The following is a 21,047-nucleotide window of genomic DNA, read 5'->3' as shown; positions in this document are numbered from 1 at the left end:
CTTCCAATTTACAAAAGCTTTTCCCAATGTGCATCCCCTAGGACTGAGCTCGATATCCCTGATGTGGCCTTCGAAGACAAAATCCAGTGAGATTACCATTCACCTGCAGAAGCTGGGGTGGGGGGAGGGGGACAGCACCACATCCCAAAGATAATGGAAGCTGAGGAGCCTGAGAGCTGTCACTGGTCCACACCGAGCACCGCATCTGTGCCTCCCGGGCATCCGCATCTCTAGCAAACAATCTCCAAGATGACACTCCACCAGCCAGAGAGATGAGAACAGGTGTGCCCATTAAATATGCAAAGCAGGCATCTTTTTTCCTAATTCAAAAGATTCGTTTTAATTCTAAGGGGCTTCAGAAGTCAGAAGGAACGAGCACCCCACGGAAAGACAGACAGGTAGGAAAAAAAGCACATTAAAAAACCACACACCTCATATCTCTAGGCACCAGCAAGTAAGGAGACATTTTCACAGCCCCCTTCCACAGAAACGAAAACGCAAGCCAATTAAAAACCCAGTCTTGCTTTTTCTTAAAGCCAATTCTTCAGGTTTTGCTAATTAGCAACTATTAGTCCCGTCCTCAGAGCTGAGCAGCATGAGGAAGCATACCAGGGGTATGTTTTCAATCATCGAATATTTGCATGGGAAATGAATCATATTTTCCATGAGGAATTGGGGAGAGGCTGGGGGCGGAAGAGATGGGGGAAGGGCAGCCAGCTCCTGCCAATACAACTGCAAACGACAGTGGGGACTGAAGGGTGAAGCTTGTGATCCTACAAGGTTAGACGTCCTTGAGATAGGAGGCACCACGGAGCAGAGGGATCTGACACAGAAATCCCTGCTGGAACCACTGAGAAAGCAAGTACTTTCACAATAAAAGAGAAGACAGAGGGGTTGGAGAAGGCTCTGTCCACTGTTCTCAGGGCCTTATAAAGAGGATCTTTGGGGGACCACGGCACAGGAGAAAACCCATAAACTAGGAGCTGGCCGATAGGGCTTCTCATCCCAACTCTGACGATGCATCCTAGGTGAGCTGGGGCAAATTGTTTCAACTCTTTGAGCCTCAGTTTCCACTAATGTAATGTGAGTTTAATTGGATGGTATCTTCCAGCTTCAATGGGATCTCTTTTAAGAAACCCTGAGGACTGCATCCTTGAAGGCAGACATTATTTTCCTATTGTCTTTGTATGCTAGACATCAAGCAGAATGTCCTGCAAAGAGTAGGCACTTGTTAAATATTTGCTGAACAGTACTGGATTAATAGCAGTATAAAATCTCAGACTAGGAAAACTGGGGGTGGGAGGTGGGGTGGTAGAGAGCAAATGGACGATCATTGTCTAGAATGAGTTTTCATCATCTCATTTCCTAAATGATGAAGATGAGGATTATGGTCATAGATTTGACAGTGATGAGGTGATGATAACAGCGATCATAAATAACAAGAAATCCAGCCTTCATGGTGGTCCACAAAATGCTAGATAGAAAAGATTGAGAGCAGTATAACAACTTCCTGGAGCCAACTCTCTCTGAGTGCTACCAAACAGAATGAGAAGAGGGAGCTCATCCCAGCATCAGAGCTCATCAGAGTACTTTTACCAGGCCAAAGCTACCCAGTGATTTGTTGAGACTATCTCATCCAAGGGCCATCACCATCCCCATTTTTTCAGATACGGTAACCAAGGCTCGGTGAGATTAGGCGATCTTTCCAGGGTCCCACATTGAATGAGTGTTGGAGTCAGCAGAACAAATGAGGTCCCAACACTAGGGCTCCTCAATTGCTCCAGCCCGAACCTGAAGTGGCAGGGATCTGTGCAAGGATGATCAATTAAGAGAGGAATTTGTTGGTGAAGGCTACACAATGTAAGGGGAAGAACGTTGGATGAGAAGCCAGTAGCTTAGGATCGAGTTCAAGTTGAGGCACTTAAAGGCTGTAGGACTTTGGCTAAGACTCTCAGCTTTTCTGAGACTCTGCGTTCTCATCAGAAAAAGAAAAAAGAAAGCATATGCCCTATGTTTCAGAATAAATGTTAGGGAAGTCCTTTCTAAAGAAATAACCAATCAAAAAGCATTTATTAAGCACCTACTATGTGTTGGCATCAGGGATTTGAGGATAAAAGTGGAACAGCCTCTGGACTTTACATTCCACTGTGGAACACAACATGGACACAAGTATATATAGGCAAATTTAGGCAAATAATTATATATTGCAAAGATAAATATTGGGCAGATTTGGGGTGATGAATACACAATCAGATGGAGGCTTATGAAAGACTTTCTAGAGAAGATGGCAATGGGGCAGAGTTTTTTGAAGAAATTTGCTTAAAATTAAAGCCCAGGACCACAGCCTCCTGGCATGTACCTATTCCCTGCTACTTTCAGCAAGGAAATGTTCATCCTTTCCACCACCATAACTCCCAAAGCCATGATGTTTTTATGCTGAGCATATGTTGTGAGAGTTTAAAGTATGCTGCCTTTGAATCTTCTTTTATTTTCCTTTCTTTCCTCTTCCCCTTCTCCATCCCTTCCATTCCTCTTCTTTTCACTTCCCTTCCCTCTCTGTTAAACAAAACTGCAAAGATTTTGGTTCCTGCCCTGGTAACTGCAGCTTACAAAGATCTAGGATTTTGTCCACAATAAGGCAATTTTTTCTCCAACAATTAAAACATACAGATGTCCTTCTGAGGTATACATGCATACATGCATACACACATACACACACATGTATACATATATGTATATATACCTACATATATACATAATATATATGTTTATATATATTATATATATATATATATATATGTATGTATGTATGTATGTATGTTCCCTTTTCCTGTGTTACAGGCAGTCTTCCCACACTTTTGAAACCCAGAGCAAGTATATATAGAAACACAAATTAGGCATCTTGAAAAGTCTACATTTTCCAACCACAGAGAAATGAAGGCATTACTGAGTGTGTTCACAGATGCACTCTGCTGAATTTGAGGAGACAGGCACAGCTGGCAAGATACTAAAGCAAATGGACCTAAAGGCTGGCTAGTACTCTATGCCTCTTAACTACTAGCAGGCTGAAATGTGCTGATGGGACCAAAAGCTCCATGGAACAAACTTCACACTCACAGGAACAGAATTGTTATTTTAGAAATTTAAGAAGTTTATCTGGCTCCTCAAAAGTGATGCATCTCTAGTGAACTCCATGGCCAGTCTGGATTCATCACTGTTCAGATGGAGACAATCTCCTGCCTTTCTCTCATATTCATTTGTACATTACATCAACCCTGGGCACAAAGGAACATTGCCCATTATTCCACCATCGTCTGAAGGACTTAGAGTGAGAAATCAAAGTTTAAAAGGTTTCCAGCAGGCGTAGTTACATCTATTGACTCTTGGAGCACTTGCTGTAACAAAACATGAGTAGAGAGTGCCCCTTGTGTTGCAAATGTGTATTTGGTCACGGAATTTTCAAGGAATAAACTGTGGTATCTATGCACATGTTCCATGGAAGGTATCAAGGAAAGACCCATGAACTCATTCAAGAGCTTTCAATTATTCCTTTGAGCTCAGGAGGAAGGCCAAGATTCAACCCATAAAGATGAACTCACCAAGAATCAGACTCAGGTTTACAGGGGATGTCAGAGGCCATATAAGAAAAGCCACATGGGAGCAAGACCCAATCCAAAACATACCCAACTAATTAGTTAGCCTCTGCCTAAAAGCCTGCAACTTACCTCCTCCCAAGCAGTACCTCCTACTTTTGGATAGATCTTCTTAGAAACTTTCTCCTTATAATGAAATAAATCCTTATAATGAAATAATGAAATAACCAGATTAAAAGGAAGAATGGAGATGAGAAGATATGCTGTGCAATTATAAATGGAAAAGGGGTAAGATCACATGCATCAACATGGTTTATCACTATTTTCAAAATAAGTTTACCTAATGCAAATCAATCACCACAGCAAGAAGGCCAAGAACTCAGAAACTGACAAAACCAGCACAACCTGATCACCTACTCATCCCAACAGAGAGTAAAGACACCCAGGAGCAACAGCAGATTAGAATCCAATCGTGTTTGAAAAATCTTGCAGAGATGGATGACAGATGATTCTAATCAATATTGGCACAGAAAACAAGAAGCAATAAAAGCAGACTTACAGAAATACTGGCAAGAGACCTAATAAAATCCAATCATATCACAGATGTTTTAACAACTGAAAGAGGAAAAAAAACTGATTAAAAAAAGGCAAAGATCTGTGAACATTTATTTAATAAACTATCTCCTCAATCAATGACAATTGAACCACCACATTTGGACTCTCACTTCACAAGAAGCATATATTTTTATGCAACCATAGACATCTGGGACTAAGGAAACTCTAGCTGGGCCTGTAAACGAGACCAAGCATATGCAAAGAACATCTAGGCTACATGCAGTGCGATTCTGAGGGATCACGTCTCAAAATAACTGAGAGAGGGCAAGATCAAAAAGGATTAAGGAAAATCACAATATTACTACAGAAAAAGGTAACCAAGGGAACATTAATAACTACCTATCCATATGCACCTGCTTTCTCATTTCTATAAAATCACTGCAAGAGTCATTCCTATACAAATTAAGGGGATCTCTCATGCACACATGGCTGTATATTAGAGAGACAGAGAGACACAGAGAAAGAGACACACAGAGAGACAGAGACACAGACAGACAGACACACACACACAGATGAAAGTACTTGGGTAATCTATCATCTAACGTGGTAACCTCAAATCTTTGAAAAAGTGTGTGAGGGATGAGTGTGTATCAATAACGATAATCTACACAATGTTTACTATGTGCCAGGCGCTATGTTAAATATTTTACAAAGATTGCATCATCTGGTCCTCACATACACATGTATGTATACAGTTCCATCACCAATAAAATCATTCCTAAGAATGGGGCTAAGGGGTGCCTGGGATGAGCATGCTACTTTCTTGCTCAAAAAGTTCCAAAGGCTTCCTCTTTCTCTAGTGTGAGATACAAGTCCTTCCGTTTGATTTTTACAGTCCTTTGGGAGCTGGCTCCAGGCTCCCTTTGCAGTCACGTTACACATTACTGTCCTTTACATACTGTGTCCTCTGCCAGCCAAACCAGCCTACATGCTGGTCTCCACACACAACAGTCACCTCTAATTTCTAGGACTTTCCATACCCTGTACATACCCATTCCTCATCTCCACTTCATAGAACCCCTAGATTTTTTCAAGTTTTTTTTGTGTCACCTGCTACAGAATAGCTATCTTGATCCCCTAGGCCTAAGTCTCTCCTCTTGGAAATTATGCTGTTATAGTCTTTATTTAAATTTGTTGCATTTTATCATTCCCCATAATATCATGTAAGCTCCTTGAGGCCAGACACTGTTTTCTTTGTATCACCAGATCTTAGCCCAGTGTCAGACAAAGAGTCAAGGAGTCTCATATTCTCCTTGCTGGATGATTGGGCCCAGACCATACTTCTCCATCTTGTCCATGACAACATCATGAAAAATTCTGTCAAATTCCCCTCCATCGTTAAGGTGGACTATGGCTATGACAGTTCCCTGACCTACTGACAAAGGGCAAGGTCCAAAGCATCAGTCAAGTCCATCTCTGAAAAGTATTCTCCTACAGCTTCCACCATATTTATTCTATTTTCTAAGAGATCCTTGTCCCCATATGGATCATCAAGTGGTAAAGATACAAACTGAAGCAAGCTAGCCTGAAGAAAACTGGATGATGAAAGTAAACCCAAGGAGATAGGGACAACATGGCAGATTAGAAGGAGCAACCTTCCAATCATTCCCCAAACATTCTTCCAAACAACTTAAAAATAACTCCCCAAATGAAATTTTGGAGCAGCAGAGCCAAAAAAAAAAAAAAAGGTCAGAGTGAGACATTGTTCTAGCCTAAGACAATTTAGATCTTTAGGTCTGCTGGTCAGCAGGAGAGGTCTGTCAGTGGAATGGGTGCAAGCCCAGAGTACAGCAGCAACACCAGTGAAGGGCCTTGGAGACTGGCACCATAGTGGCCATAGCAGCAGCGTCAAGAGCTCTCAGAATAGAGGTGATAAGGGGAGTGAGACAACTGGTCAGAAGGACATTCCAGTGGACCCTCTCCTGGCACGGGGTGAAGCTGGTGCTGATTGGCAATTCTATTGCTCATAGAAATTCTGGGTTGCCCATCCAGGGAAGAGAAGAGTATTTGTGGTTGGTCACAAGGGAGCAGGGGGCCTGATCTTAGTTCAACTGTTGAGCAGGGACCCTTGCTGGGTCAAAACCAGAGCACGGACCAGTGCAGCAGTTACCACATCTCTCCCTGGATCACATCATCTTGCAAACACCAAAAACTTGCAGACCTCTAGAACCAGCTCTGAAAATAGTAACACAAAAAGTCTGAAGCTTGGGACAGTGCCTTGGCTCGTCTAGGTGACCAGAGCCCAACCTTAACATAAAGTTCAAAGTCAAGAAATATGCTAGAAAAAAATGAGCTAACAATTAAAAAAAAAAAGAACTTGACCATAAAAATCAAGTATGGTGGCAGAGAAGACCAAGACACGATGTGAGAGGAAGACGACAATTCTACAACCAAAGTCTCAAAGGAAAATGCTAGTTGGACTTAAGCCCAATAAGAATTCCTGAAAGAGTTGAAGAAAAAGATAGAATTTGTAGAGGAAAAATGGGAAAATAAATGAAAGGGATGCAAGAAAATTATGAAAAGAGAATTAATAGCTTAGCAGAAGAAATATAAGAACAAACTGAAGAAAACAATACCTTTAAAAAAAAGAATTGACCTAACGGTAAAATAGCCACAAAAGTCCACTAAAGAAAAGAACCCCTTAAAAAGCAGAACTGGCCAAATGGAAAAGAGGTACAAAAGTTCACTGAAGAAAATCATTCTTTAACAATTAGAATTGGGCAACCGGAAGCAAATGATTCTATAAGACATCAAAAACAACAAAACAAAGTCAAAAGAATAAAAAAATAGAAGAAAATATGAAATATCTTGTTAGAAAAACAACTGACCTGGAAAATAGATCAAGGAGAGATAATTTAAGAAAGACTGGACTACCAGAAAGCCATGGTTAACAAAAGAGCCTACACATCACATTTCATGAAATTCTAAAGGAAAATTGCCCCAATATCTTAGATCCAGAGGATAAAATAGAAATTGAAAGAATCATCTGATCATTTTCTGAAAGAGATTCCAAAATGAAAACTCCCAGAAATATTATAGCCAAATTCCAGAGCTCCAAGGTCAAGAAGGAAATATTGCAAGCAGCAAGGTAGAAATAATTCAAATATTGTGGAGCCACAGTCAGGATCACACAAGATTTAGCAGCTTCCACATTAAAGGAGCAAAGGCCTTGGAATATGATATTCCAGAAGGCAAAGGAGCTAGGGATTACAATCCAGAATCACCTACCCACCAAAACTGAATATAATGTTCTAGAGGAAATTACAGATATTTCATAAAATAGAGAACTTTCAAGCATTTCTGATATGATCAGCACTGAATAAAAAATTTGACATTCAAACACAAGACTCAAGAGATGCATAAAAAGGTAAACATGAAAGAGAAATCATGAGACTCAATAAAGCTAAACTGTTTACATTCCTATATGGGAAGGTGATTCATATAACTCCTAAGAACTTTGTCATCATTAGAGCAGTTCAAAGAAGCTCACATAGACAAAGGGCATGAATGTGAGTTGATTATATTGGAATGATCTCCAAATAAAATGAAGTGGTGAGAAACAGGAATGTACTGGAGAAGGGGGAAGGGAGTGGTAGAATAGGAAAAAAAATTCTCACATAAAAGAAGTATGCAAGGAAGAGCTTTGATAAGTGGAGGGGAGTGTGCATAGTAATGCTTGTTCCTCTTACTTTCACCAAGAGGCCAGTCCAACTTCCTCTTATAATCCTTCAAAACTCCCCTCCAGTTCTGCGATCTACATTAAACCTTTTCTAATCCCTCAGAGAAACTGATGCCCCCTAAATGGACATTGTATTTATTTTGCATATTTTTACATATGTATATAACTACCTCCTGCTCCCCAATAGAATGTAAGTTATTTGAGGGCAGCTTTAGTCCTTGTGTCTCTAGCACTAAGCATGGTGCCTGGCACAAAGAAGGGACTTAATACATATTTGCTGACTGACGGACTTATCAGTTCATATATTTCCCTGATGACACTGCACACTGCAATTCAATTCTGCTTCAGTGTTCTTGCTTAGCTGTGTACTGCATCCTGCTCACACTCACCAAACACCTCTCCATTGTCCTTGAGATTTTCACTTTCAATTCCTTAAAGGCAACAGCGGCTCATAGCTTACAGCTAAACACTACTCAGAATGCATTCCTGCTATGGAAAAGATTGGCCCCCAAATCTATTTAAGAATATGGCCAATTAACAAAAAAGGCTTATGTAGAAAATTGGTAAGCATTTCCAGAACCAGGACAAAGTAATGCCTGTGAGAACAGGGATGGACCATAGACCAGTTATCCAAGAGAAACTTAATAAAATTATTGAACTGCAAGGAACATTCCTATGAAGTATGATGACCAGCTGTGCTCAATCTCAGAGGAAAGATGAATAGAGCTGCGTGTGATTGGGTGACCCTGATACTTCCAGTAGATCTGTGAACTCTTTTGCATAGTTATTCCTTCTAGCAGAGCAGACCTCAACCCATCCACATCTTCTCATCCTGGGCAGTTCTGGACCATGTTTCTTCATAAACCAATCAAAGAGGATCCAGCCAATGCATCAGAAGCTGCCCTTTTATTAAGATCCACAGATCTTGGAATCTGTAGATTCCATGGATGCAATTCATCAATAAACATTTATTAAGTGCCTACTATGTGACAGGCACTGTGCTAAGTGCTGAGGATACAAAAAGAGGCAAAACACAGTCCTTGCCCTCAAGGAGCTTACAATATAATTGGGGAGACAATAAGAAAGCAAATATTTGCAAACAAACCATATACAGGCTAACTAGGAAATCATTTACTAAAGAAAGGCATTAGAAAGAATAGAGTTGTGAATGGCTTCCTGTAAAAAGTGGAATTTTATTTGGGACTTAAAGGAAGCCAATAGGCAGAGATGAAGAGGGAGAGCATTCTAGCTATGGGGACAGTCAGAGAATATGCCCAGAGTGCAGAGATGAAGGGTTGTGTTCACGGAACCGACAGGAGGCCAGTGTTGCAGGACAGAAAACTATGTGATGGAGAATAAAGTGAACTGGAAAGGTAGAAGGGCCTGGGTTATGAAGAGCTTTGAATGCCAAGCAGAGGATTTTGTATTTGATCTCAGAGATGACAAGAAGCCACTGAACTTTGAGTGGGGAAGGGGAACAGACAGGACCTCAGCTTTAGAAAAAAAAATCACTTTGGTGGCTGAATGGAGGACAGATTGGAGTAAGGAGAGACCGGAGGCAGGAAGACCCACCAGTGGCTATTGCTATAGTCCAGCTGGGCTGTTCCCCTGCCCATGTGTTTCTGACTACATAACCAGCCCTCCTCTTTTTCCTTGCTCTCAAGAATGTCTATAATGCCATTTTTCCCCCAGCAGCCAACACTATGGCTATGCTCCAGTCTATTTAGACTGGTCATGTGGATTTCCATGATTTTGGGGTCACTTGCTACAATGTATCTTCTGAGAGATGCAGGGTGACCCTTCATTTACAGCCATATGGCACTGGAAGGATACTAGTATGAAAAACAATGGTTTTGGAACCAAATAGCAGCTTAGGATCAGGAAAAGTCTCTCTCCATTCCTTCAGTGGAAGCCAGCATTCTCTTCTTCCTGTGGGATTCTGAGACTGGCTCACCATCCACTGACTGTCTGCTCCAGGTATTGTCCAAGGGGATAGAGTAACCCAACAGGCTGCCCACCCAGCTACATATCACTGAGGTCAACAGAGGAAAAGCGTGAAGCATGAGGGGTTTTGTGTAGGTAGCAGGAAGAACTCCCTACACATCAATGTTGCTTGGAGCTAGAATACTTTCCATGCTCCCTCCCTCCTCAAACCATCAGGAATCTTCTTAGCTCTTTATATATTGTCATCCCCAGGCATCCACTGACCACCCTCTCACCCAAGTAGAACGTCAGCTCCTTACAGACAGGGACCGCTTTTCATTTGGTCTGGTTACTCCCAGCGCTTTGCCCACAGTAGGCACTTAATCAAATTTGTTGCTCTAGCAATCCTTTCAAACTAAGCAGGGATTTTTCTGCACGGGATTATTTAATGAGGGGCCTGCAGAAGGGCGTCGCAATGACTTCAAGGGCCCCTCTACCTCTGTAATTCCATATATTTGTGTTCCGGCAGACTCATACTGCAAGTGAACAGAAGATTTTTGAAAACAGAAATGCATCTGGGATTTTTTTCCTTTTTCTTTCTTTTTTTTTATTTTAAAGAATATATCTTCTCTTTTTGCCTCCACTGCAGTCTTTCTCTGATGCCTCATCATGTCAGGGGTGGGCACAAGCCCTCAGAGGTTCAGGGGATGCATCTGTCTCCAGAACACAGGCCTGACACACCTGACTTTTGTTTGACTTTTCTTTTCACTTCCACCCCCATACCTTTCACTTACTAGTTAGTAACTCTGGCCAAGATGCTTAGTTTCAGGTCCCTCATCTGGGACAGGAGGCATATGGAAGGAAGGTTCTTTCAGGTCCCTCCAGGGTGTATAGCTCTAATCCTATCATCCAATAAACTCATGGGAATTCTTCTAGGGCCTTGAGCCATAACAGATTCACTTTTAACACTGCTCTTGACCATCAGTATCAAATTCATTATGAATCATGGTAGAAACCCCACTATGTCGTAACTCAAAACCCCCAAGGATCCCATAATCTGAAGTCATTGAACTCTGAGGCTCAGTATATCACTCCTCCTGTAAAATGAGGGGTTTTGACTAGACAACCTCTCAGGTGCCCCCAGTTATGAAGCTCTCTTGCCACAATGGGAGCTCTTCTGGATGCAGTGTGATCAGGAGATCTGTGCAGGGCTCAACAGAAAGCCATCCCATTTCAGCAGAGCAAGCTTTGGGCCAGGAGGAGTCTGAGACCTCAGTCCTTATGCCAACTCCAACATCAACTTTCTGCCTGACCTTGGGAAAGGCCTTTGCCTTTTCTAGGACTCACCTTCCCAGTCTGTAAGATGAAGGTGAAGACACTGGGCTTGGTGATGACCTTATTCAAACATTTTAAGGCCAGACACTGCAAGTTCCTTCTTTCCCTTCCATAACTCTGGCCTAATTCTGAGGCCCAACTGAGTCAGGGTTCTTTCACATAAACAGATACATAGCATTCAGGGCCTGGGATCACCCCCATAACTTTTTCCCCTAACCCAAACTACCACTATTAAAAAAAATTAATTGACCTTCCATCTTTATTAACAATCCTACTCTGTCAGGGGAAAGAAGCAATCGGTAAGCCTTGCTTAGGTTGTGCCAGACCCTTTGATCTGCACCCTGATGAGGGAACATTCCCGCATGTTCCAAGTTCACTAACGAAGGGATGAAATTAGCTTTTATCCTAGGCACTTTCTTTAGCAAAAAAACAGGCACTAATCAGCTGTCCTCACCAATCAGTCATCTGGCTAATGACCTTTTGCCTCAGAACACTAAAATTTCTGAATGATGAGGAAGAAGGCAAACACAAGCCAGCCTTCTTGTCGGGTCTCGGTGGGTCTCGGCGGTGAATCTGGCGTCAGCGACAAGGAGGTTAAATGGCAAAGCTTCATCTCAGGCTTGGCGATAAATTTGCAATATACAAGCCCCTGCTTTGACGCCTCAATGTGCACTCCATTAGCCCCCAACAAATGAAGACCTTTTAATTAGAAGCAGATCCCCCTCCCTCCCACACACACACACACACACACACACACACACACACACACACACACACACACACACACCAAAATCTTAGTCATTGTATTTTGCCCTGAGAGAAAATAATTATCCATCTGCATTCAGGTTGTAGTGAAATTTTTACACTTTATTAATATCTCAAAAATTAGAATCTCAAAAAGTTTAAAGGAAGTCTCCATTCTGACAGTAGCCTAAGAAGAAAAAGAAAGGCCCCCACATTAGGTAACCTTTCATTTCTAATAGTTTATGCTTCTCAGGAATAAATCTGCATTTTCCTCTTCTTTTCTCCCTAACTCATACTCTCTCTCTCTCTCTCTCTCTCTCTCTCTCTCTCTCTCTCTCTCTCTCTCTCTCTCTCTCTCTCTCTCTCCCCCCTCCCTCCCTCTCTCTCTCTCTCTCTCTCTCTCCCCCCCCTCCCTCCTCTCTCTCTCTCTCTCCCCCCTCCCTCCCTCTCTCTCTCTCTCTCTCTCTGTCTCTCTCTCTCTCTCTCTCTCTCTCTCTCTCTCTCTCTCTCTCTCTCCCTCCCTCCCTCTCTCTCTCTCTCTCTCTCTCTCTCCCCCTCCCTCCCTCTCTCTCTCTCCCCCCCTCCCTCTCTCTCTCTCTCTCTCTCTCTCTCTCTCTCTCTCTCTCTCTCTCTCCCCCCTCCCTCCCTCCCTCTCTCTCTCTCTCTCTCTCTCTCTCTCTCTCTCTTCTCTCTCTCTCTCTCCCTCCCTCCCTCCCTCCCTTCCTCCCCCCTCCCTCTTTCCCTCCTAAGAAACTCCAGTTATCAATGGGAATGTTTTTTTTCTCAAATCTTCTGTGGTTTAATGATGACCCCCACCCCTACACACACACACACACACACACACACACACACACACACACACACACAAAATCTCTTCCACATGTAGAACTCCCCTACAGGTACAGCCATTCTGACCAGAGTTACAGGAAGGTCTTTGAATTAACAACAGATGAGCCTGAACTCTTGAAGCCTGAAAGCAATGTGGCCCCCAGTGCTTTGGAGACTTAAGGAGATGCTTCCCTTAAAAAAAAAAAAAGTTGAGGTGAGGAGAAAGTAGGAAAGGGGAAGAGAAGCCAAAACGACTTGGGAAATGTTTCAAGATCAATGCCACCCAAAGATTTAAGCCTGCACGTGACACCAACAGCCCCACACAATTCTGTCTGGCCATCACCCCCCTGCACTTTTTGCTGAGGATGGGGAATCTGTGACTTACGGTAATGGGGCTCCATGTAGCCATTCCTGGGGTCCATGGTGAACACTGTCCCTCGGTATGGCACGGAGGGCTCTGCAAGGTGAGGCATGGATCCATGGATTTCCTTCTTTATTAGCGAGGCTCGCTCCTCACTGGACGTGGAAGGCTCCTCGCTGATCTTACCCAGTCCCTGCCCACTTTGAGGCTGCATGGCCACTGCGTTTCTCCTCTCTCGGGAATAGGTCTGTGCAGGACTTTCATCCTCTGTGGAGGGAAGAAAAATGCAAGTCTCTATCAATCCACTTTTAGTTCCATTGTTCTCAGATATTAACCAAGACCCTGCCCTAATGTCTTGTCTTTGTTCAACTTTGGATAGGATAGGGAGTTTCAAGGGAAGGAGTGCTGGTGTGTCTGTGATTATGAATGAGCACCAAGTCAGCGGAAAGAACAGAAGGGAGAGAGAATTCAGATGCTGTCCTGCAGGTTTTCCATTTACTACTGAATTATCGGGATGTTAGAAAGTCATAAACAGCCAGTTTAAACATGTTGTATGTCCCATGACTTGGGGGACCCCCAATAAAAATTTGGACCACTCAACTAAATCCCCAGAGAAGATATTTATATCTCCAAGATCCCAATGTCCACAGCCAGCCAAGTAAGGGGAATGAAATTCATGAGTGATACTAAACCAACTCTGGTCAACACATGGCTGTTGCTTTGTCTTTCCAGAATGAGGATGTTTCACATTTCTGAAAAGCCAGCATACACTTTATCAATACATTGACCAGGTTTGCTGAACTTTTCTCTCCTTTTTCTCCTTTAATATGAGGGATAGATATTCCAAAGGGACAGACATATTGTAGGTGATACAAAAGTAGGTGATACAAAAACAAAGGTAATCAATATTTATTTTTCAAAGTGGTCAGCACTCACTTGGGAAAAGTCATGCCAGCAGGGCAAGCAGTAGAAGAAATCAGGAAACAAAATGCCCCCAGTAGGAGCTCTGAGCGGCCATGGCAAAGGTTCTAAGGAAATAACTAAGTATTGCTTGGGATGCCCATGAAAAAAAAAATAGGACAAAGAGGCTGAATGTTCAGGGAGAGTAGCATGGAGATATGTTCCATTTAACTCTAAGCAACATTGATGCAGTACCTTCCGTGGGCCCTCCCAGCACCAAACTGCATGTTTGTCCTTCCTACAGCCATGAAAAGCCAATGCAATCCAACAAACCTTTATGCCAGGACTCTAATGGCCAAAAACCATTCTAAGCTTTAGGCTGGACATACAAAGCCAAAAGGGAAATGGTCCTTGACCCTAAAGAGCTTATTTCCCACTAAGGAAAAATAACAGGTGACACTGAAAAGTAAATGCAGCTTATGTGCAAAGTGGAATCAAGATAATTTTGGAGGGACAGAACATCCAGATGAGGTGGGTGTGGGAGATCAGGAAAGGCTCCACATGGGGAATGGCCTTTGAAATTAACCCTGGAGGAAACAGGGGATTCCAAGAGGAAAAGGTGAGGAGAGAGAATGTGCCAGGGATGAGGAGCAGTCTGGGCAAAGGCACGGAGGTGAGAGATACATCCTGTACAAGGAACAGTGTGTAGGACGTGTTGGCTGAAACACCGAGTGCTGAGGGCCACTAAAATGAGCTGTCTAGAAAGAGGAGTGGGGGCCAAATTGTATAGGGCATTAAAATAGCATAGGAATCCATATTTTATCTTAGAGATTATCGGAAAGCATTGAAGCTTCTTGAGCAACAAAGTGGCATAAGACAGAAGGGCTGTGCAAGTTATGCGGATTTACACACATGTCCCAGCATAAGGCTCACATGCAAATCCCCCCAAAGTATTTAGGAAGCACCTACTGTGTGTATTTCACTATGGGAAGTTGCATACTGCTTCTCTACCCCTATCTTTGTGGTCCAATTCAGTATTACGCACAAGTGTGTGCTACGCATTGGGGATAAAAAGACAAACACACACAAACAAAAAAGTGTCTGCCTTCAAAGAGCTTACAGTTTAGGGGCACACAACAAAAGATGTGTAAAAATGTCAGATGCCCGAGAAGCTCCAGTTACCTTAACCCATCAATTGCCTCTGATCCAGAAATCCCTTGCCAAGGACCTTCCGCTTTCCCCACCCCCTCACCAAGAAACTAATAGCCACCATCTTGGGAAAGCCTGTCCCTACACGAAACCAAAGGTGACTGGGGTACATTGCTAAAACCACACATCATGTAAGCAAACAGCCCAGTTCTCTGGCAGCCTGTGCCAAGGCCGCCTCCCGGCCAAGCCCGGCCACTGGGACTGCCTTGTTCTGGCTCTCGCAGTGATGGGACTCAGAAGAGAAAATGCCGATTTACATTCACATTTCAAGGAAAAACCACTTCAGTCCTGTCCCCGTCTCCCCTCCATGCCTGCCTCCTGGAAACCCAAATTCTCTAATCAGCCACTGCATGAGAATGGCCCCAGAGCTTCTGGATTTGAGAATCACCCCCAAGTCTCCACTACATTAGCATCTGACTTAGAAGGTGAAACCAGTTGCCTGTTCAGTAAAACCCCCCAGCACTGGAACCGAGTTCAACTGCTGTCTCTGGAATGCAGCTGTCAAAGGTGTACCCTCGCCGGACTATATATCCTGGCCCTAGTCAGCCAGTGGATCGAGCTCCACCACGGAACTCTAATAGGGACAAACCAGTTGTGACGTGTCTGGGTCAACATCTGGGCCTATCCGAAAGCCCTGGCTTTAGTGCAGATGAAAGAGAAGCTGGTCATGAGCCCATCAAACTGAACCAGCAAGCTTCTCCACAAGGGCATGTATCTGCTGGAGGTCAGTGCACTCTCCCTGCCTCAGCCCCATCAGTTTGGATGGGGCTTCCTCACCAAATGTGAGGCTGCATGCCATAGCATATACAATTGGGAACCCCAAGGAAATACCCCAAGTGACTCATGGCATCACCAGATTAGAGGTTTAGTGGTGGAAGGGGCATTCGAGGTCATCTAATCCAAACCTGAAATTTTGTAGATGAAGAAATTAAGGGCCCACGATCACAGCAGTTAGGATTCGAACCCAAGTCCTCTGTCTCTTTCTACTGTTCCATGCTACCAATTCAATGTCTAAATAATAAATGCTTACATTTTTCCAGGTACCACACTAGATACCATGAATTAAAAACACAACAAAAAAGAAAGCAAAAGATTCTGTTCTCAAGGACTAACATTCTATGCATCCAGTAAGAAAATATCTACAAAGTGCTTAGTACAGCGCCTGGTACATAGTAAGTGTTTAATAAATGCATATTCCTTTCCCTTCTGTAATTAGGATAGCCAATACATGAGCACAGTAGCCTGGGCTCAGAATCAGGAAAACTTATGTTCAAATAACTGTGCCTCCATCACTGCTTAGCTGCGAGCAAGATAGTTAATATCTCCCTGCCTCAATTTCTTCATCTGTCAAATGTGGATAATAAAAACTTCAGTCTTTACCTCACAGGGTTATCATGACATGAGAATGATATAATGTACAAAAATGTTTTGTAAGCCTTCAGATGCTACAGAAATGCAAGCTGTCACTATTATTCTTTATTATTATCATTATTATTATTAATCATTGGTGTTGTCATTAAATTACAAAGTACATTATCACTAACACAAGCCATCTCAAGTGGGGAAGACTGCTATAATTGACATGTGGAGGGGGTTAACACCATAACCACAATGTTTTCTTGGTCTTAGGGGACTTGTGGGCACACACAAGAGGAGCTTCAGGTATGAACCCCTGCAGCCCACCCCCACTGCACATCCCCACGCACCATTCCTGAAAGTTTGGATTGCATTTGAGAGTCCTGAACTCCCAAAGCCCAGGAGAAGGAGCTTATCGCTGGCACCTAAAGGCTTTGTCAGTCTCCCCAGGAGGAGGGAGTGAAAGAATAAGAAATAAGTTTGTAGGGCCCCCCCCCCAACTTGGCAAATGGGCAACAGCCCTTGAATGCAGAATGGCCTGGGCTTGGATCTGAGGCTGCAGATTTGCTGACTCCTTCAAACAAGTCGTGAAACATTATTGTCCCATTGTTTTGGGCAGATCTCTATTCCTCCAAACCCAATAATTAAGGGATAAATTACTAGTTTAATCTGTCAAAGAACTCAAAAGAATGCCTGGAATTGGGGAGTAATCTCCCTCTACACACACATTTTAGCATATTGATTTTTTTTAAAGCTGTTCAAGTAATGTTTGTATTAACTTTTTATTTTAAAAAAGACGCACACACCCCCCCTTTTCCATCCTTCTGGTTAACGCTTCCAGGCATGAGTCTACATTCGGCCTTAACAAGCTGGAGACACAGGGGGTTTGCAGTTATGTAAAAGTGAAAGGGTGCCTAACACACTAAAACTTATATTAGGTTTTATAAAAATTCTTATATAATAGAGACACAGCCGAAGTCAGATTTTCCACTCATTTACTCTCTGGCTCAAGACTTTTATGTCAGCCTTCAACCTCAAGTGAACTTTTCCCAATGAAGTACCAATTTCTTAAGAAAGAGGTGGGGGATGTATTTCTGGAGAAAATAGTTAAGGACCAAGGAGAAGACTGGGGCTGCTGAGCTGTAGAAGCAACCCTCAGTCTGGGTGGATCGGTTTGGACAAGCTGTATTTGTCTATTTCTGTTTTCAAAATGAGTTTCAGCATTTTCATCCTGCTTCCAAAATTAACTTTCCCTATGTCCCAACTGCGGTCCAAGCATAAACTTAGCTCCTCGAAGGTGTAAATATTTATGTGATAATTCAATAGGTCTGTACTCAGCCTCTCTCAAGTTGGGTATTAGGAATCAAGTTTCATCACTTGAGGCTGACCTCTGGGTTTTGTTTTCGGTTGGCGGCAGGATTTTTTTTTTCCTTTTCTTTCATTCTTCCCTCTCCCCTCCCCCTCTTCCGTGATTGCTTCTGGGGGGAAAGAAACCCAAGTTCATTTTTAGGTAAACTGCTTTCTTCCTATAAGGAAACTAAAAATGTAAGAAAAAAAGAAGCAATAAAATGATAAAAAGAAACAATAAAAATGAAGAGTTTGATACAGAAAGTATTTGTTTTGGCAGAGAGCAAAGTCAATTGAGGCAGTACGGCTGTTAAACATCGTTCCAACGTTATGCTCTATCGATAAACTTCTGTCAGGAAAAAAAAAAAAGCAAAGTCCCCGGATTTGAGGGCGACAAAATGAACTGGGGAGGACAAGCTTCATGGCGAGTTTGCCGCTGCCCGGGATCAGAGTTGTTTTTGATGGAATCGCGAAGGCAAAACTTGACAGAGCACGCACTCTGGAATACCAATCAGTCAGTGGACTGAAAGCCCTCTCTATCCGCTCAAAGCGAAGCTTTCTATGCCGGAATTCTGCGGCTCTCCAGGCTGCTACAGCCACTCCAGCGAGCCAAAAGCCGAAAGCTGGCTCATCTTGTTCAGCGCGGCTGAATTGTGCCAAGAAGTTTAAGACTGAGTGCGGACAGGCACCGCGAGCCGGAATCACTGACAGAAACAGACTGTCCGCCATGGCAACAAGTGGGAAGCTAGTGGCCGAGTGCAAGCAAACAGCCCACTTCTCTGGCAGCCTGTGCCAAGGCCGCCTCCCGGCCAAGCCCGGCCACTGGGACTGCCTTGTTCTGGCTCTCGCAGTGACGGGACTCAGAAGAGAAAATGCCGATTTACATTCACATTTCAAGGAAAAACCACTTCAGTCCTGTCCCCGTCTCCCCTCCATGCCTGCCTCCTGGAAACCCAAATTCTCTAATCAGCCACTGCATGAGAATGGCCCCAGAGCTTCTGGATTTGAGAATCATCCCCAAGTCTCCACTACATTAACATCTAGCTAACCGTTCCAAAAAGCAGGCGGCGCTGACTTTCTTACAAAACGTCCCTTTCAAACTTTAAAGCATGTTTTTTTTTCAATAGAAAAAAAAGTTGTGATGAGTCATTGAGTTTAAACGTGTATATTCTGGAAGCCTAGCCCATCCTGGATAAGAGCAGAAACTGTCCTTGTCCTTAAAGAACCAAAGGTCCAACTTTCAAAGACTTCTTTCTTCCCATTTCCGAACCCTCCCAAGCCATGACCAACCAGGCCCCCCTAAGGATATGACCGGGTTTCAGGAGCTGCCTATACCCTTTTCAGCTTCTGCTTTCTGTTCTTGTTCGTAAACTGTACTGTCCGATCCTAAGTTGGCTGAGCAAACCACCCCCCAGCCCCAGTCCCCCAGGCCAGCCGGCGGTACTTACATCTTAGTCCCACCAAGCCCCTGCTGGCTAGATCTGCTCTGTCTGTACGCTTGCCTGCTCACTCGTTCACTCTCTTTCTCTCATCCTGGCTGGGATGCTCTGGCTCTGCAGAAATGCCTTCCTCGAGGTCCCCAGCCTGTGTCTCTGTCTCCCTCCGAGAGGCTGTGCGGCTCCCATTAGAGGAATTAAGAGCGGCTGGGGCTCTGCTAAGTTTAACAAGCTCATTAGTATTCCGGCTGGGTGCGGCTTCCTAGTGAACTCTCCCCATTGAGGCTGCTTCTCTCTAGGAGCCGGGGTCAGGCTGCTAATCATTAAATCAAACTAATGTCACCCTATCACAATCAGCCCCCGAGAAGGAGGGTTTATTATTCCAGTTTATGCTAAATAAATGGGGGGGGGGGGGCACGACAAATGGTCTCCCAGCAAGGTCAACAGCAGTTTCAATTACAAGACAAACTTAACAAGAGTTGATATAAACCAAGCAGGCTGTATTGACTTAAGAGCAGGCAGTCTCTCTGTGCCGCTGTCTCCCTGCCTGGCCTGACACTCCAGCGGGCTTGTATAGGAATGCACACTGGGGAAAGAAAGGCGGGGGGGGGGGGCGGGGGGCTTTTCTCTGCCAGACTTGGTGAGTGCACAGAGGCTGGCTGCTCATTCACGTTTCCCCAACGAGAGAGCTGCTCAGCTCAATTCACGCGGCACAAAGGCTGAGGCCCAGACCTCAATGGACCCAGGGAAACATGTTCAAAACTCGGCTCTCTATTGTGACTGAATTTCTTAACATCTTTTCAAAAAGCAGAGAATGCCTTGAGGCTAAAGGAAGAAACAGGCTAATGGTGAATTGGGAATAGTGAGCAAATTTCAGAACCCTTTCCTCCGAGCTTTTGAGGTTGAAAGCAAGCTCTCGCCTTTCAAGTTTCAAAGTCCTTTTTCCTCCTGCAGTGTCGCAGAAGGATTTGAAAAGGAAGGTAATTGTGCTCACAGTCTCCCTGATCAGAGCTTACGTCCTCTTTCTGGCATTTCGGAATACTCCTCGCAATAATGGCGCGCGCAGCTCAATCCCTTCCCGGGCCTACACTTCCTATAGCTCATTAAGTGAACAATTGATGGCATGAAATGCCTTTTATGTGCAAGGTCTGCATGTAAGATAAGCATTCTCGTCCTCGGCATTTGGTTTACTAAGGAAACTCTCCATCATTAAATCACAAAACCCAAGTCAGAATATCGGTCTTTCCCAGCAAAGTGGCTCTTAGCTTACTGAGAGCCAAAATGATGGGGGCAAGAGGGATGTGGTGGGTTTGCCTTTTTTTTTTTCCCCTGCATGCTTAAATGCTCAGATTGCTTATGGAGAGAAACCTGTAATAAAGAAACAACAGGGCCATGTTTAAGACCGACTTGGGCTGGGGAAACCGAGCAATTGCTATACAGAATGATGTCACCCGCTCAGCAGCGGCAGCGTCAAACTCGCTAAAATACTGGGGCCTGCCTGGCCAGAGCATAGGCGGCTTGTCACTTTGGGGCCACCCTACAAGCCGAGCTCCGTCTTCCTTAAAAGCACGGGGAAAGCAAGCCTTGGCAGAGCACATGAATGCCAGCAGCCCTGGACCAGAATTCCACTCCCAGCCCGGGACTATCTGGGTGCAAATTTGTGACCAGTTTCTCAGGCATGGGCCATAGCTGTTAATAGTTTCATATAATAAGCCAGTGCT

The 21,047-nt window shown here is 43.8% G+C and overlaps 1 protein-coding gene across 2 annotated transcripts in view; it reads right to left on the bottom strand.

The window, feature by feature from the left end:
• The window catches only part of GLI3 (GLI family zinc finger 3), a 283,642-nt gene that overhangs the window by 170,242 nt on the left and 92,353 nt on the right, over positions 1–21,047 (bottom strand). Inside the window, exons 1-2 of one of the 2 annotated variants that reach the window (XM_020964430.2) lie at positions 19,339–19,505; positions 13,103–13,345 (exon numbers count right to left, since the gene is read on the bottom strand). In XM_020964430.2, the coding sequence (XP_020820089.1) occupies positions 13,103–13,292 (190 nt within the window). In that variant the 5' untranslated portion in view covers positions 13,293–13,345; positions 19,339–19,505. Of the gene's footprint in view, positions 1–13,102; positions 13,346–19,338; positions 19,506–21,047 lie in introns of those variants that run through there. The other variant, XM_020964429.2, reaches the window with a different exon arrangement.

This window comes from Phascolarctos cinereus, unplaced genomic scaffold (genome assembly GCF_003287225.1).
Source record: "Phascolarctos cinereus isolate Bilbo 61053 unplaced genomic scaffold, phaCin_HiC Scaffold_4;HRSCAF=312, whole genome shotgun sequence".
NCBI lineage: Eukaryota > Metazoa > Chordata > Mammalia > Diprotodontia > Phascolarctidae > Phascolarctos > Phascolarctos cinereus.
This window is presented reverse-complemented; position numbering and strand designations above follow the sequence as displayed.